At 38.1% G+C, this 19,291-nt stretch overlaps 1 protein-coding gene across 7 annotated transcripts in view; it reads left to right on the top strand.

The window, feature by feature from the left end:
• Window positions 1-9,808, top strand: part of Etv1 (ETS variant transcription factor 1) — an 89,698-nt gene extending 79,890 nt beyond the window's left edge. For all 7 annotated transcript variants that reach the window (XM_040743215.1, XM_040743213.1, XM_040743214.1 and 4 more), the window contains 2 exons: window positions 1,083-1,184; window positions 5,110-9,808. In XM_040743215.1, coding sequence (XP_040599149.1) covers window positions 1,083-1,184; window positions 5,110-5,331 — 324 coding nt within the window. In that variant the 3' untranslated portion in view covers window positions 5,332-9,808. The remainder of the gene's footprint in view (window positions 1-1,082; window positions 1,185-5,109) is intronic.
• Window positions 9,809-19,291: the final 9,483 nt, after the last annotated feature.

Genomic DNA, 19,291 nt, shown 5'->3' with positions numbered 1-19,291 from the left:
TGAAGAGGAGAGGAGCAGATAGATGACTTTGAGGAGTTACTTTGTGGGACAGAACAACTCAGAATTTCATGGAAACGAAAGGTCATGCTCTGGTAGAGATGCTCTCCTGGCCTTGCTTAGGCTGTGCATGGTTTCTCCTCAGCCTACCAAGGAGAGGAGTTAATGAGTCCATGACGTCACCTCCCTCTGTATGCCTGCATCAGCCCAGTGTGATGGTGAGAGGAAGGGTATCACTGAGGAGTTGCTTCCAAGGCTCTGCTGGAGGGCTCTGCCTTAGCCAGACCCCCGTGCTCCACAGGGTCACCCAGTAAACCCTTCTCAGACCTTTACTAAACAACACTGGACATTGTGCTTTAAAAAAAAAAAAGTTCATATACATGGTGACTTTTCCACTTCCACCTTATTTATAGTATCCAATCAATGTTTCCTAAATGAGTGTAATTTTCCAGTTTGCTGTTGGCTCTAACTTTCTTCAGAGACCGCTTTGGGCAACAACAATTATTTGTAGTTCAGCTTATTAATCGGCACACTGTTTCCTCAGTTGACAACCCACCAGTTGTCCTTTCTTCTGCACAATCTGAGCAGGGTCTTTCTTTTTTTCCCCTATTATTTGCCACAAATGCAATAAAACACCTTTACAAAAGTAGTCATTAAGCAGTTCTTCTTTTGGAATGTCTGTCTGAAAGTTCAGGAAGGAAAAGATTGCCTGTGTAGTGCAGAAAGGAAAATCTGCCTTGCTTTGGTCAATTGCAGCCTGTTCTTTCCTGATGTAAACACATTCCCTTATTCCCATTTAATTTCTATTTGAAACAATGGTGACAAAGAATTCTATTGTGACCTTTAAGAAAGAAGACTGCAAGCCTGGTTTAAACCAGGACACAGGAAATTCAGATCACAAAATCCATTGCTGCTTTACTTATGTCCTAGATTTGGAGGTTTTTTGGTGGGTTTAGAAGGCATACATTGATAAACTTGTGAGTGTGTGTGTGTGTGTGTGTGTGTGTGTGTGCTTAAGCCACTAATACTTAATGGTGTAACTGACAAAGACTGCACACTAGCAATGTGATTCTTGTTTGTGGCAGGTGGCCCGGCGTTGGGGCATTCAGAAGAACAGGCCTGCTATGAACTACGACAAACTTAGTCGTTCTCTCCGCTATTACTATGAGAAGGGAATCATGCAGAAGGTGAGGTGATATTACATTTGAACTCACTGTGATGTGCCCACCACTGGTCAGTACTAAAATCACATTATCACTGCCTTGCTCCAGACAGACTTTCACATGTGTTAGTAGATGCTTGACTCCTGTTTGGAGCATCACAAGTCTGTTGAAAGGTCATAGACACTCACTCGAGATAAACGTATGGCAGTATCTACCAAATAACAAAAGTTATTTCAGTATCATTCTAGACCTACACGTCACTAGAATCTGTTACTTTTAGTGTGCCCCACAATCATGCATTTTTGAAATACCTGTATTTTTCTTTTTCTTGTTCTGATTCTTAAAACACTCAGGCATCACTTGTTCTTATCGGAAAAAAAAAGCCAAAAAAACAACACCTTTTTTCTTGCTCCATATCTTGCCTGGTCTTATCACTTGACAGTTTAATATCCCAAACCACTTGCTTGAAATGAATGTTTCATCATATTTGGTTGGCAGACCAAAGTTCAATTTCTTTTAATTCATATGAGCTTCTTTTAATATTCAAAAGTTGTTTTGTGCAAAATCCAAAAACATGGATGAAGATAAAATGTACTAAAAAATGACATTTATAAAGGAGACCATGAATAAATGAATGCATAAGGATAAAACACTTGGGTATCTGTTGTTATTTCCTTCAGCCTTGGGTGGTTTACTGCTTATCTAGGCACGGCAGCTTCCTGTGGCCACTTGACAGGGCAGACCTTTCACTGCTTGGCATGAGGAAGGCAGGTCGTTTACCATGCAAGCACGCAGAGCTTGGACTCTGCATGTAGGTAGTAACCAGCCAGGGTTCCTTGCCATGTCAGCAAGTACTTTTCATCTTCATACACATACAACCATTTCCCTGCTTCCCACTCATAACTCCTATGGGAGTTCTTTCCAGAGTATTCTGCCTTTTTCATTGCCTGTTACTGTGTGGATACTTCTGATGGTTAAGTAAATTGTAGCACAATTTATTCAGAAGAATTCTATGTTTCCCCTTCTCATCACATAAAAATATGTAATGGGGAATTACATTCCAAGTTTGTGTGATGATATTTGTTCATTGGCTTAAAACTTCAATTAGACATTTGTGATGGATGTAAAGAGTAATTCAATTAGAAGCCTGGAGAATTAAGATACAATTAAGCAAATGGGTTAATACAAGTAAAACATTTTAAATGATTAATTTCAGTAGTTCTGAAACAGAAATAAGAAGTGTTAGAAAAATGCTTGCTGTACTGCATAGAAAAAAATCTGCACATCTAGTCAAAAATTTAGCAATACCTAGAAAAATGTATACTAATGTAGTAACGTTTGTGTTCTGCATTATATAATTATGTTTGTTTCTTTTTGCTTTACCTTTTACCTTTGAGATTTTATTTAATATTCATACACAGATAAACTTTGATTGGGTCAAATATACCCCCATTTCATTTCCTCCAGATTTTGAAAGAAATGTTATATTTATTAGTATGTGTTTGTGTGTATGTGTACCTTCAGTATATGTGTGTATGTAAGTCAGAATGACAGCTTGCCATACCCAGGTCTGGCTTCCCACTAACTGGGCCTGAGGGATTGAACTCAGGTTTCCAGACTTGGAGGCAAGTGCCTTAAGCTGCTGAGCTACCTTGACATTCTCAAAGTTGAAATGTAAGTTAAATATCTGTCTAGGCTTTACAAGATACCCTTCTCCCTGGTTACTTCTGATACATCCCTCCACAAAATTCCTGTGTTTTTTCATCTCACTGTTGCATAAGTTTTACCTAATATTTGGGATTTCTTACACTGTGGCTGTATCCCTAACAAAGGAAGGCATCGTTTACTCTGTATGTCTGTCAGCCTCTCTAAACTCAGCAGTATCTAACAGTGCGACAGATACAGTAGTAGCATGTAAAGCAATGTTTATTTGGAGAAAACTAGAAACATATATGACAAAACTCCCTAGGAGATTTTATAATTTCAATTGCCCTTATGCATTTAAATTCCTCATGATGAAATGTTTTTCATTTATTATGTTGCTTCTAAATAAAGACAACCTCAATGTCAGACAAAATGTCAGGGCCAGTACCCAAGACAAACAATTATTTTTTGCACTCCTATAGCATTTGTTTTAATTTTATTTCCTGAAAATACTTTGAAAACTAAAGAGAAATGGCAAGAAATCTAAGCTTTCCTACCTTTCAGCTTTTGTCTGATACTGCCTGGTTTTCAGGTTTTGCAGTCATTTCACTAGTTCACTTTTTTTCTTTCTGGAATGAGGACTAAAGGAAAAGAGTTAAGCTGTATGCCTCCATTTGCTTTGCGCTGCGCTAGGGACTTCCCTCTACGTATCGCAGCTGGCTTTCCAAGCAGCCCTTCCTGTCTCCATTTCACACGACGAGGAACCAAAGGGCAGTTTAAGAAACACGTCCAGATTCATAAACATTGCTCAGTGTTGGCTCTTTCAAACCTCTGGATGTCCAGATTATTTGGACTCTAGTATGGTTCCTTTTACTTAAATTCGGGGCAGCAAATATTCTAAATCTGAGTCCGGAGCTGCAGAGAGATCCTTGGCAGTCCTCCCTTCTCTCCCAAACATGTACAGAGAGTTTATAAACTGTGAGCACACTGTTTCCCCATGTCACAAATCAGCTAGCAAGACCTTTAGACACAGAAACATGAGACATTCAGTTCTTTTCAGCTTTCTGAAATTGTGAGACACAAACACACACACCCCTACACACACACACACACACACACACACCCCTACACACAAACACACATACCCCTACACACACACACACGCACACACACACACACGCACACACACACACACACGCACACACACGCACGCACACACACATACCCCTACACACACACACGCATACACACACACATACCCCTACACACACACACACACACACGCACACACACACACACATACCCCTACACACACACACACACACACACACACATACGCACAGAGCAGAGTTAGCACGAGGAATTGCCTTTGCTTCCCGTCGCAGCCCTGGGTCTTGAGTTCCTCAGCATTGTCTATTAATGGCAGGTACATTTGTCTCCTTCAATTGTTTATCATTTTCTACAGAAGCATTACTCTTCAGAACTTAAGCTTGGGGCACGTCCTTCCCTACAGACTGTGCTGCGTCTCCTTTATTTCAGGCAGTTGTCACATTTCCTCTTCTCATTTCCTCCCTTCCCAGTGTGTATTTTAGATTCCTTTCACTTTTTTTTACGCCTCTTGCTTCAATTTGACACTTTACACACATCCTTAAGCTTCGTCTAATGTATCTTGCCTTCATTGTAAAAAGTGATGTGCTCAGGATAACGTCCTCTTGCCCTATCCTTCATTTAAATAAGGCTATGTGTCTTTGGGGTTTCCTTGGATGGGAATGCACAGTGCCAGGGGAAAGATGAAGGGGAACGAAGCAGTGCATCTTGGGAATTAGTGATGACTACTGTCGTCTTATTTAGGAATAAAGCACATTTTCCTTTTAAAACTTGCAAGTAGTAGAAATATAATAGGGGAAGATAAAGCTTAAAGACCTTTTCAAAAGCATAGATGTTACCATTGAAACAAAAACTTCAGTGTGAATTGCTTGCATTGCATGGTTGATTTTTCTTTCCCAAATGATAGTGTAAGCACACCTTTATGTTAAAAAGAAAAAAAAAAAAAAGCAAACTGCCGAGTTTCCTAGCTACTTGTGGAGTAAATTAATTATTACTCAAGGGCAACATTTTGTGTTTCCCCTGATTGAACCGTGGCTTATTTCACCAAGTAAAGACGTTTTCCCATGAAAGTGCGTGTTATTTAGTCAAATGTTTTCTTTTGCCCTCCATCCCTGCCGATGTATTAACGCATGTTTGTTTCTCTCTTCCCCTACCCATGTGGGGACGGTGACACTGGGCTTTTCCGTGATATTCTCAGGTGGCTGGAGAGAGATACGTCTACAAATTCGTCTGTGACCCTGAAGCTCTTTTCTCCATGGCCTTTCCGGATAACCAGCGCCCACTGCTGAAGACGGACATGGAACGCCACATCAACGAGGAGGACACGGTGCCTCTGTCTCACTTTGATGAGAGCATGGCCTACATGCCGGAAGGAGGCTGCTGCAACCCCCACCCCTACAACGAAGGCTACGTGTACTAAAACAAGGGACAGTCAAGCAGGGCACCCCGTGCTTCGCCTCTTTTTTTTTTCCCAAGATGGAGAGAATCCCCGAATTCTCTTCAAACTTTGTTTTATTTTTGTTGTTTGTATTTTGTTTTTTAAATAATAATACAAAAGGGGGCTTTCCTGTTGCATTATTCTATGGTCTGCCATGGACTGCGCACTTTATTTGAGGGTGGGTGGGAGTAACCTAGACATTCATTCTTTGTAACAGGAAGATGGCGGGTGAACGGGCAGAGGGAACTAGGAATTCATTTTTTACTTAGGCTTGGGATGGGGTCCTACGGGTTTTCTGTATGAGGAAGCTATATCATGTTTGTTCGATTTCATAATAACGTAAGGTAATTTTCTCGGTGTCTGCGGTACATTTGATTTGATATCGTGTAAATATCTACTTGGAGACCATTTGCCTTGAGCACTTCCCCGTCATTACCGAAGTCTTTGCAGGTGTACAAAAAAAAAAAAACTACTGTAAATGGCAGTTTAATGTTAGACATGACTGTTTTTGCACCTCTTGTAAAAAAAAAGTATTTAGCAATTGCATTGGTTGTTCTTTTCTATCCCATTTTGCTTTACAGACGACTTGTAAAGGATAAGCATAACTGTGGGCAATTCTCTGAACTTTGAGTCATCACCATGACTGCAAATGAGGGGCACAGTTTTGGACTCTGACTCCAGCTGAGTCATAGGCCAGTAGCATCACTGTCTTTCGAATATGTCGATGCCCATTTCAGTTAAATAACAACGTGTCATGATCCTTTGGAATCTTCATTTAAGTGTTAAATCTGGGATCACAATGAAGCAGAAAAAGAAAAAAAAAAGGAAAAAAAATTACCTGTCTCCTTTCACTATCTTCCGTACATAAATACATTATTTAATCAATAAGAATTAACTGTACTAAATCACATATTATGCTGTTCTAGTTACAGCAAGCACTCTTTAAGAAAAATATCCACTACACTAAATAGGTATGATAGTAATTTTTAGACATGGTACCCATTGATATGCATTTAAATGTTTCACTGCTGTGTTCTGTTGATAACATATATAAATATTAGATAATGCTAATGCTTCTGCTGCTGTCTTTTCTGTAATATTCTCTTTCATGCTGAATTTACTATGACCATTTATAAGCGATGCTGTTAACTACAGATAGCAATCCAGGACAAAATAGATGACTCAAACCATTTAATTGCTTAAGAAATAGCTTACCCCATGCTATGCTATAAGCAGCTTTTATGCACATTGACAAATGAAGAGTGAGCTTCAGCTTGCTAAGGGAAACTGTGGAAATTTGAGTAAATTTTGGTGAAGCGGGACATGGTGTATGAACTGTTATCGAATATGAGGAAGTTGCTATGTGACATAGTGCTGATACTGATGTTGTCCACCATCTCCTTTGGAACACACCTGTAAACGTGATCAGACTGTATGAAAGAACATTCAAAGATCTGAAGTTTCAAAGATTTTGCTTTGTTTTTCTTTTGCTTTGATTCCCATTTGAAAACAACAGCATTAAAAGTGTGCCATGTTATGTTCACTCTGAAAAACCATATGGAAATGGTGTCCAAATAACCCTGAGTAGCTGCTTTCATGATCCAAGCAAAGGAAGTGAATTGTGTTCAGTCTGTTACTGTTCTGGAGAGCAACTTTGTAAAGAATCTACAGGACAATACTTTTTAGAAAATCCTTAAACTCAAAGCCCAAAGAAACCTAGGAAAGCATTTCTGAGCACAAGAAAGACTGTGTGAGGATGACCCCTCAGTAACCATTCCCCATGCTGCACAGATCACAGTTGTTTCTCTAAATTAACAATTCCTTCACTCTCCACACGCCCAAGCCCGTACTATGTGCATCCTCCAGAAGTGTTTCGATGTCTGTCTATAAATTATTTCATTGACTGTGCTGCATGTACCTCACTTGGCCCTTCACAGGCTGATAAGTACTCCTTAAAAATCAGGACACCCACCAAGATCATGTGGATACTTACAGCACTCAGAATAAAAACCAACTTTCTAAATAACCACCTAAATATTTATTGGACAGACAGACACCTGAGATATATGATTGGGCTATTTGGCAAAATGGAAGGAAATTCTAAGTTCATCTTTAAATGTAAATTGTGTTGAGGAATCTTTTCTTTTTATTGTTCTTCTTTTTCATTTTTAATATTCTTTTTCTAGTCAGTCAGGGAGGCAGAATTGGACCCTGAGCTCTTTTACAGGCTCAGAAGAATAAAGGTATTAATTCTGATATCTAAGGACAACTACATGCTTTGTTGTTATAGGTAGTGACTTAATGAACTAAGTAAGTCATTAGCAAACAGTAGGTATATTACTAATATGGACAAATTCAAAATATAGCATCATAAACTTTAGCAAAATGAAAGATTTTATATTTTGATTTTTGTTTTTTTTCCTGCTTTTTCTTTCAGGTAGATTAATAAATCTAGCAGCTGATTTCTGCAAGATTCTTGCATTTTGTATTTCAACAGCTTTGGTTCTCAAACATTCAAATTAGTAATGTTTCTCTTCAGCTTGATAAATGAAAAGATATATCCTCTAGCATTTGATGCCTCTCATTGAAGCTGTGCACATATTCAACAATTTCTTAAAACAAAGAATATTATTTTCCAAATAATCAGTGAGAAATTATTTTATTAGGGGTACTTCAAAATGAAACTCCACAAACCAGCTAGTGTGTAGTTTTTCCTCAAATCACAGATGCTATAACAAGTTACTTTAGTACCTAGTACCAACACAAATTTACTTCCTTACAGTTCTGGAGGTTAAAATTCCAAAGTCAGACTTAATGGTCCAAAATCAAGATGTTAGGGAAGCTGCTTCCTTTTGGAGGCCCTAGAGAGGCACTGTTTTTTGTTTGTTTGTTTGTTTGTCTGATTTTTTGTTTGTTTTGTTTTTTGTTTTTTTCCAGTTTCTGGGCTGCCCTCATTTCTTAACTACTAGTTAAAAAGTTTCAATTTTGGCCTCCAGGGTCACATACCTTCCTCTCTGTTATCACACTTCCTGGCTCCTTCAAGGACACGTGATTATATTTAGGGTTTGCTGGAAAAATCCAGGTTGATCTTGTCCTCTCAGCCTCCGCAGTCACGGGCCACATCACTTTCGACAGATAAACAATTCGTAAGTTCCTGGGATCATGATGTGGTTACCAGGCAGGCCTGGGGGGGGAGGCTGTTTATGAAGTTTCCCACACAAATACCCAGGGAGGAAAATCCTAATTGATTTATTCATGAGCAAAAAGTTCTATTGAGGCAGCTAAGATTAGCATACTAAGGAATATTGTCATTTACCATTAAGATTATCACCTCTTATTTTTAAAATACCTTTGAAAAAAGTATTTCAAATACTTTCAAAAGAAATCTCTGTATTAGAATTAACTTGTTCTAGTAAATCGTCTGGGCTACACATCAAGCCTTTATATGATTTAAAGATCCCCCCTCCTATCCTAGTTAAGCACACTTTGATAGGAAAAATAACTAAGCTGTGATAATAAGGGCAGTAGCACAGTTAAATCTGATGCTCATGCCATATTATGTTGTCAAACGAATTTTTTTAGTATCAATAATGAGTTGATTCCTCATGATTTTCACATCTGCAAATGATAACTGCTTGTTCAATATGAATGATAACAATATGTCTCATTAATTAAAGGAATAATTCTGAGAACTGGAGCTGATGTCTCTTTATATGACTATGAAGGACATTTCTTGCCTGATGTCACAGTACTTGGTCTAAACTGTAGTTTAGCCCTTTCCAGATTATAGAATGACGGAACATTGTGGAGGAACCAGGTGAACACCTATTTCAGTCCTTAAAATTTTGTAAATCACAAACAAAAAGGCTATTTTCCAAGCAGTTTGATATGGAGAAAAAAGAATAGAAGTAGGTAAAACAGGGAAATAATCAGTTCAATAGCAACTGATACAGATGCTGGACAACTGCAACAAGAATTGTGGAGAAGCCAAGTTTCTTAAAGGTTTTCGTATTGCATTTAATATTAAAGGAGTTAGGCAGGTGCTGCCCTAGGAGGACGGAGAGGCGGAGGCTGCTTCCGGGCTCTTTGGAAACCTGACCAAATTTATTGAAAAAAGCAGTTTATGTGAAATTACAGTTTAAAGAAACTCTGGTTAGCCTACCAGGTGCCTTTATGCAAATATTGATGGTATTGAATTGTTCGATGAAAATGTATATATAATAGCTGTGGTTTAAAAATCCATATATAAGGTAGGTTTTCTTTTTGCATATAAACGCCAATATTCTTACTTAGTTCTATTCAAAACCTTTGTTTCTATTGGGGGAGATTTTTCTTAATCTGCTTGGTTGTATTAAGATTATAATTATGGTTTGAGAAAAATATTATGAAATTCATGTGGTAATAGCAAATTCAATATGCTCAAAATTTAAGTCTAAAATAAAAGCCCAGAAATTGAAAATATTGGATTGTTGTGATCACTTGGAATGGTGGCACACACAGATCTATGATGTCATCTCATCTGTTGACAGCCTCTTAACTAGCTATAGTTTGAATAGTTAAAGACAAAACTGTAATATTTCTGCACTTCTGTCTTTTCTCGTTCCATTCATTTCTGAAGGACTTAGATACCATGACACTTAGTAAACATTTCCAGTTGTGTTCCAATTTTTTTAGTTACATTTCATTAAGTCCCTGTAAATGTATTGAGGATAAAATCAGAACTTTGGGGCATCAACAGGGATATGAGTCTTGTCTCTGGTGCTTCTATTGTGATTGGTTTGTCTAATGAGCTGACAAAGCAACACCATTGTGTTGAGATGTCAGGAGCAAATTCATAGCTTGGATTTAGCTGTGTTCTTGTTTTAGCTTCTCATGACATGGGTGGTTGAAACAGTATTTCTGGTTGTTGCTCATTCTTACCTCTTGAATACTCCAAGTAGGAAAGCTAAGAAGTAAATCAAACAGCATTTAAAACAACAGCAAAGACAAATTAAAATGACCCAAGTACACTTTGATGCTTTTCCATTGGAGAAGATTCCAGACTAATCTTCACCAAAGTGCATACACACACCCCACCCTACAGTAAGCTGTACACACTGTAAGTGCATATATAACACTTTCCTCTTCAGTAAGCTGTATACATCACACAGTTGGGTGAAGGAAGAAAGGGAGTTTCAGAAAACCGGAGCACAAAAGGATAAATCACATGATTTAGAAGCAACAAAAGTGATCTGAGAGCAGAAATAAACAGAACAGAAAGTATTATAGAAGCACGACTCAGTTGTTATGTCCTGCTTCTGCTAGGTCTAACAACATGTACAGGTAAAATTTCCAAAGTGCCAGTAAACCCATCTCATAGAAAATTGGAAATGAGCATTTAATTTGCACAGAGCAAGACAAGACAATGTGTGTGACAGGACTTTTCAGGCTCCAGCATGCCATCTTTTGTCCAGGAATCACACTCAGGCCCAGCACACACAAGGCAAGGCTTTGCTCCTGAGCCCAGTACTATTATCCTATTTGTAATGGGCCACAGACATATTTTCTTCCTTCTTAAAAATAGTTTTGAAATTTTATTTTAAGCAAAATTTTCCACGCTTTGGGAAAAATTGCTAAAACACATTCAAGTTTAAATCTGCTTGCTGGCCAGGTGGTGGTGGCACATGCCTTTAAACCCAACACTTGGGAGGCAGAGGAAGTTGATCTCTGTGAGTTTGAGGCCAGTCTGGTCTACAGAGTTCCTGGACAGGCTCCAAAGCTACACAGAGAAGCCCTGTCTTGAAATCCTCTCCCCCACAATATGGAATAAAACAAAAAAAATAGGTTTACTGGATAGTATCTTAGCATCCAGCGTAATTAATAACATTCAGAGAAGTATGTAACCACTTTCAGTTTTTAAAAAATTTTCTTAGATGAAATATTATTTAAAATCTTCCAGTTGATACTTAGTTGTGTGTTAGCATCTGAAATATACATTGCAAATTTGTGATTCATTTAAAAATTTGATCGTGGTTCATTTACTAACGGGCTTGCTTAAATTTATTTGATAGTTTGATATCATTATTAAAAATAAAAATCTCTAAATAGTCCGGTAGTTTTGTTGGGAAAACAAAGTATATTTAAGTAGTCAGCTAATTGAGTATTTTTGCACAACTCAGTCTTTTAAATGGGTGCTAACAAATACAAACAGATTCTTTAAACAAACCATATCTGGGTCAGTACAATGGCTCCCAGGTAAAGGCACCTGCTGCCAAGCCAGATGACCACAGTTCGATCTCCAGGACTTAGACCTGACTCCTTCAAGTTGTCCTCTGATCTCCACATGTTCGGTGGGAAGGATGTACCCCCATTTAATAAATGTAATTTATACTTCGAAAGTCTACACCAAACAATTGACATTTTGCTTTCATCTTTCTTTAGTTTGAACTGAGAGATTTTTATTAATAAACAATCTCTAGAGTGTGGTAAGATATTGGTAATTTAGATAATATTTTTAAAGACGGAATTTCAAAACATGCCATATTTGTGCTAGCATGTAATTAATGTGAAATTAATGAAGTGGGCAAGCCTTCCCCGCCCGTCACAATGTTTTTGTTTAAACACTGAGAACATCTTAATCTGAAGCAGGATGAATGTCTTCTTACCCGAACATTCCAATTGGCATCTTTAACTCTTTCCTAACTTGCTAGAGTATAGGACTATAGTAGAAGGTAAACCTATTTAAGAAGGATATAGTGTAGATTTTCAGTTCATTAGGTAAAGGACAGTATCTAAAAGTACAAAAATATAAAAGTCCTATATCTTGTTTACCTTCTCCTTAAATATCTTTTAAAAAATCATTTTTACAGTGTTTACTCTTTGAGAATTTCACACAGTTTATTTTAATCATATTCTTTCCTGGCCTCCAAACTCCTTAGATCCTCTTCACCCATGTCCTATCCTATCTCTCTCAAAAACAAGAAAAGAGCCCCTAAAAGCACAAAGAGTCAGTCTGATTTGTGTTGGCCGCTTACTTACTCCCGCCCTGGAGTGTGGTTGATAGACCCAGTGAGACTCCACTAGAGACAACTGATGTTCCCTCCCCTAGCAGTTTCAATTGTGAATACCTTCTTGGCAGAGGTAGGGCTATGTACCCACTCTGTCTGCACGCTGAAATTTTTGTCTTAAGTTTTCTAGTCATGCAAGTGCTGTCACAGTCTCTGTGAGTTCAGTGTGCATCTTCCCCGTTGTGTCTGGAAAAATGTTTCCTAAGACTCATCCACCTCATTTGGCTTTCAGTATCTTTCTGTGCACCCCCAGACTCCTGACCCGAGAAGGGAAGGATGTGTCACAGATGTCCTATCCTGGGAGGAGCACTCCAGAGCATCACTCTTGGAACACTGCCCAGTTGTGGGTCTTATGCATGTCTTCATCTGCACCTAAAATAGTAAACGGTACAAATGATCTAAACACTGTCATTCAAATTGATTTCCATGCTTACCTCTGAAATTCACTAACAAGAATACCATGAAAAATAATCAAATAATAAATAGATTTCCTTCCAGAATTTCCTGTGTACTTACTTTCACAAGAGTTCGTGATTATGGAAAAACCCTGAGGCAGTATTTCTACAACCAAAAGGAGAAATATAAAAATGAATAGATCAGACTTTAGACCAGGTTGGGTCATGCACAGAAAGTATACTACTTCACTCATACTAGGATGGATTCTAGATTATTTGTTTCAATTTTTTTTCTGTATTGGGAAATCCACATATTCAGCCCCCATACATGAATCTTCTAAGAATTAATATTGAACAAATGACATATTATTTGCTTGCATATTTTGCTCAAATTAAGTGCCTACCATGTAAGACAGATTTATAGAAAATTATCCTTGTCTTCAAACTAATATAGACCTAAAACACAGATGAGTCTAAATTGGAATGCATCATTTGGTGATGACTGCATTTGGGACCTTATGCAAAAGCAGTATTTTCATAGTATCTAGCAATAGAAGCACACAACTTAATTTAGAATATTAATAATGGCTATTTCTATGACATGAGCAGGTAGTTAATAGCTAACTATAAATGCACATGTTACATAGTGTTCAGGATATGAAGATTTAAGAATCAAAGCAGTGCAGGCTTACTCATTAACTTCTGGAACACAGTTGCCCAATGCCCACTCTGAGTATGTGCATATACTGGGATTCCTCACTGAGCAGTGACAGGGTTGTTGTGTTATTCTGTGTTACTTGTTCTAAGCAACAGTAACCAACTGGTGTGCAGATTGTCAAGCCAATGGCACCCTTTTGTAGATGAAGTAGTTATTTTTGGTATATCACCTAACAGCTGGCTTCCTACCCTGAGCCTATCACTGATACCCACAAAGGGCCATGGAGATGAGTCACAAGATCCTCGCAACAGTTCAGTACTTTATCTTTCTGCCCATTGGCCTGACCGATAGCAGGAAACTCAAGTTGGTTATCTGCCTGTGTCTGCAACTTGTGTGGGATACTGTCCTGCCTGATGCCATCTCAAGTTACACTTACTTCCCCTGTCTAACACTAATAGTACCCAGTTTACTGTCAGTGTAGCCTGACTCAAAAACCTTATTAAAAATGTTCTGCTTGAGGATGCCTTGAGGAAAAGTTTTACACTACGGCTCTAGTCCTGGAAACAGATGTGAATCGGTACACTCTCATTTAGCACTGGGTGGTCTTGAACTCAGAGAGATCCATCTGCCTCTGTCTCCCAGTGCTGGGATTAAAGGTGTGTGCCACCACCACTCAGCTACAAGGGCAATTCTTCTTCACCTCTTTTAGGTAGAATACAAAGGACCTAACTAAAAGAACAGAAAATAGGGAACACAGCTTTCAGAAGTCATAAGAATTTAGCTTTAAAAACCTTGACTTCAAGCAATGATACACTTAGGTTCTACTGCTGAAGCCAATGTCCGTAAACTATGTTTGTGTTCCTGTATTACTTACATCATGATTTGGAACCTAGAAAGAGAAACCCAGTGTTTCTTCTTGATTTGTGTTAATACCCCTCCACTCATAAAACATGGAACTTTTTTTATATGTGCCACAGGAATCAAAACACTTAAAGAAGATGGAAAGACACTAGATATATTGAAATCTGTGTCCATTTCCATGACCTAATTTTAGTTCCCCTCTGTAAAGACCTTGTCTCTAAATAGGTCTACCTTATGAGGTACTGTAACCAGAATTCCAGCTTATCTATTATTTACTTGTTTATTTACTATTTATTTATTTGAAGGTGGGTAATAATGAATTCACTAGACCAAAGATAAATGATAAATGGGTGTTCATTGGGGAACACTTACACAGATAATAATACAGAACTGTCAGAGTTTCTCTGCCCTTCCAGTCAAATCTGAGACCCAAGAGAAAGAGAGTACGAGTGAGAGACCATGCCTCAAGCTTTCCCCTTTCTGCTTCCATCATGCCCGAAGGGTGTGGCCACTGTTAGAGGTTCCCAGGCAAGATGACACTGTATTTATTTATTTTTCATCTATTTGTTTTACTTCCCAGCTGCAGCCCCTCCCCATCCTACCCTCCCAGTCCCTCTCCCCAAACTCTCTTCCTCTCACTCCCCTACCCTCTCCCCTTCTGTCTCTATCCAGAAAAGGGCAGTTCTCCTATGTGTATCAATAAAACATAGCATATTTACTTATACTAGGATAGACTGAAAGTGAAGAATTCCCAATGTGCAATTAAGGCTTAAATCATAGTATCTTTTGTATGACAAGCATAGGGAAAGTTGTATAATATGAGAAATTCATTCCCTTTCCTCCCAAGGAGATGCTTGACATCAAATTCATTTTCATACTCTTTTTATCTTTTTAGAAATCAATGCCTTTTTCCCTAAAGCTATGTTATAAGGAAATTAGAATAAAGAAGTAATACATTGAATGCAAGTCTAATAAGAAAATGTAGAGACAAAAATAGACAACAGAATGATATAAGAACAAAACAAAGAAAAATAAAATAAAATAAAACAGTATTCAAAAGGAATACTGTTCTTTAGGTTTTAGGACCCAGAAGCTAGTTAGAAAACATGAACAAAATGATCAGTTTCCTGAACTCAAATAAAAAGGTAGATGAAGACATTTGATTTGAACTCTACTTATCATTTCAGCACCATTGAGCAATGAGCTGCGTGGGTTTACACAGAACAAATCATGCCAAATAAATATGATTGCTTTTTTTTCATTAAATTAGTAGATGAATGCAATGTGGGAGATGTAATACATTTGAAGTTCAGAAATACATTTGATACAGCGTTTCATGAACTCTGAAATGCATTCAAATAGGCAGGAATATTAACACCAGTGTAAGGAATGGATATTAAATAAAAGATTGTAAAAAAAGAAAAAAAGCAATAATGTACTGTTGGTATGGCAGCTTGGGAATACATCATTATAAGGTGCTACAATGTGTTACAGTGATCACAGGATTTGTTCAGTACGTATTAACATTCACACAGTCTTCTAGGGCTTGATAAAAAGAAGTGAAAGAAAAGACTAAGAATGTACCCTATGACTTCAGACAATACATACAATCAATCTGGGTTTACGGAAAGAAGAAAATAGATTTGGCCCCCTGGATTTTTACTGCTTTTGAAAATAGTAACATATATAACTGGATCATTTTAATCTCTGCATGCTCCAAAAGTCTGTTACTGATGCATTGATTTGAACTGTCTGTGTCTCAGAATAAGCCATTTCCTTAAATCACTCAATTGGCCTGGCATTACATGCAAAAGTCCACAGAAAAGACAATACAGTCTCTCTTGATTTGTTGACTCTACAGTGGTCACGTTTGGCCAGGTTCTTGATTTGATTGCAGCATGTGAGTACTTCATGTCAGACACTGCTTTTTAGGTGTAAGTTAAATATAAGTGGTAATTAAATAAATAGGATGGAGTAGAAGCATCGCAATGAAATTCACAGTTGATTCTAAATTAGATGCTGCTAAAAGCAACAAAGTCAGTAACATCATAGCGGTGTCCTGGCACGAGTGAGAAATGCTTGCATCAACTGTAAAGCATCAGAATAACTAGGAAGGAGAGAAATGTGTGGCATTCATTCCTGGGATGCAAGTGATGACAGCAAACAGAAATTTACTTATGAGTTTATGGTATCAGGCATCACCCAAGAGATGCAATCTGATGTTTGATCTATTAGAGGAGGTTCAAGATGATCCATCAGCTTCTGAATATATTACTAAAATTACTTCTAGAGGATAGGATGTATGCTGTCTGGAAACATTTCTTTTTGAAATAACAAAGAGGTTCAGAGGAAAATCAGAGCACACACAAGAACAGTTATGAAGTGGTAGGACTGCCATATGATGGAAGATTGGAGGGGAGAAAGTCATCCTACAGATGTATAGTCTTTACTGGGGCAGGCTGCAAAAGAGATTCAGTGTTTTCTAAAAGGAAAGCAGGCATGCCGTGAATGAATACACTTATTCTTACATTAATAAAAATTAAAACCTTAGGTAGAGAATGCTGTGTGTCTGAATATACTGAGGAAATGGTTCAAGAGTATGCAATAGAATATAAGAATGTAATGAATTTCTGAGCAAAACTCTGGCAAGAATATGAAGAAATCCCTTACAAATTGATAGTTTCAGTTATATATTTGAATAAAAAGTTAAAATTACAGTGTAAACTCTCCATAAATTTACTATGAACACAACTGTTAAATTTGTTTTTTACTGGTTTTTGCAAGCTAGTGTCTCCTTACCAATGCATCATTATTTGGAATTATGATTTCTCATAAACAAAACCTACTGTATGAGGCATCCCATCTGTGGATATGAGCTACTAGATGCTAATAAGTCTCTCAATAACCATTGGCAGCTAAGTCTTGATTGCATGCATGCCACATGTATGTAACTATGCACGCATCTGTCAGTCTCTACAGAAACCTTTAAAATGCTTGCACACAGTACCACTTCAAGCCCATGGCTAAGGCTTTCATACTTCAGTTCATTGCCATAGTTCCTTTACTTATGGATTTTCAAGTCTCCAGTGTCACAAGAGCCCTTCATCATTCATTGTATACCAATTATGCAGCAGAGTTGGTAGGTCTTGAGTTTATTTTCCTCTGTCTTTACATGTTATACATGGGTCAATTTCAGACTTCATTTTACCTTTCTGGTAGTGCACTCTCAAGTTAGAACAGGTAGTTATGGTATGGGAAAGAGAAGTTGATTGCCTGCCTTAGTTAGGGTTTCTATTGGTATGATAAAACACCATGGGCAAAAGTGGCATGCAGAGGAAGAAATAAAGAAGATGATGCATAGAAAATTCTCAGACTAGTGAGGCAAAGAAGATACAGAAGGCACTGATTATAATTCAGTGTGGGCAACTTTGTATTATAAATATCTAATAAGCATTTGAGTACAGTTATGAGAGCAGTTAATCTTTCTCAAATGTGAATATGAAGACATCTTTATAGAATAGCTGATATATGACCTGGATGTTTAAATTTGATAGACAGTTTCGGGAGGATAGTGGAGACTGGCAGGTAGAAGAAATAGAGAAAAGGGAAGGAAGCTCAGAATTATTAAAACCTTCTGGAAAACATTCTTAATCCTTTCCCTCAGTCCCCACATTCAATAACAACAAAAACCTGGTGGCCTGATGAGTCTGTTCAAGCTCCCGAAACCATGGCACCACAACGTCAGTCTGTTCTCAAAACCTGCACCACCCCATGATTTAATGACCACTTCCCTAACATTAGAATCACTTGGGGATTTTATTTTAAAATAGACATCCTTCAATTTCCCATTCATTGTTGGAATGTGGTGCAAGAATCTAAATCTGACATTATCACTAACTTCAAAGTTGAGAGTCCAGATATTGGAGGAAGGACGCCAAATACTGGAAGTCAAACCTGATTATTGCAAGTTGTCATCTGACTTGCACACTTGTATTGATGGTACACACACACACACACACAAACACACAAACACACACACCCACACTCACACATATTGTTTTCCTCTCATCAGTTAAACAGAAGAACAAGCCAGCTTTGGCTTTTTGAATGTATACCATTGCCATTATTGCATCCATGTTTTTGTTCACACTCTTTCTTCTTCTTAATTTAGAATTTCTGCTCGTATTTCAAGAATTTTTCAAACACCTTAGATTTTCTGTCTATAGTCACAGGGTAGTAAATTTTCTTTAATAATAATTATATTTTGATCACATTTATAATACGTTATAACTCTCAGCATAAAACAAAATGTTCTGTCTTGTTCATATACACCCTCTTTTTAATTTTAAGCTTTTTTATTACTTTAATTTTAAATAGCTTGCTTCACATATCAATCCCAGTTCCCTCTCCGTCCCCTCCTCTCTCACCCCCCCAACATCCACCTCCAGCCTCCCTCCCTATCCCCACTTCCTTCCACATAGGGGATATCCAGAATCTGTCATTTCGCTCAGAGCAGGATCCAGGCACTCCCCTAAGAGTCCATGCTGAGAGAGCATCCATCTTTGTGTTATGGACACACGAAGTCCGTTTGTATACCAGGGATAAATACTGATCTACTGCCCAGGGCCCCATAGGTTGCCCAGGCCTCCTCACTGACTCACACACTCAGGGGGTATGGATCAGACCCATGCTGGCCTCCCAGCTGTCCGTCTGGGGTCCAAGAGTTTCCCTTGTTCAGATCAACTGTCTCTGCTGGTTTTGCCAGCCCATTCTTTGTCAATTTGCTCATCGCTCCTCTCTCTCTGTCACTGGGTTCCATGGGTTCAGTTCAGTGATTAACTGTGGGTGTTTGCCTCTGCTTCCATCAGTCACAGTGAAGGTTCTAGGATGGCATATAGTGTAGACATCAAGTTCATTATCAGGAATGGGCATTTAAGGTGGTCTCTCCACTATTGCTTAGCTTGCCAGTTGGTATCATCCCA

Source organism: Mesocricetus auratus, unplaced genomic scaffold, assembly GCF_017639785.1.
Source record: "Mesocricetus auratus isolate SY011 unplaced genomic scaffold, BCM_Maur_2.0 Super-Scaffold_15014, whole genome shotgun sequence".
Classification (NCBI taxonomy): domain Eukaryota; kingdom Metazoa; phylum Chordata; class Mammalia; order Rodentia; family Cricetidae; genus Mesocricetus; species Mesocricetus auratus.
This window is presented reverse-complemented; position numbering and strand designations above follow the sequence as displayed.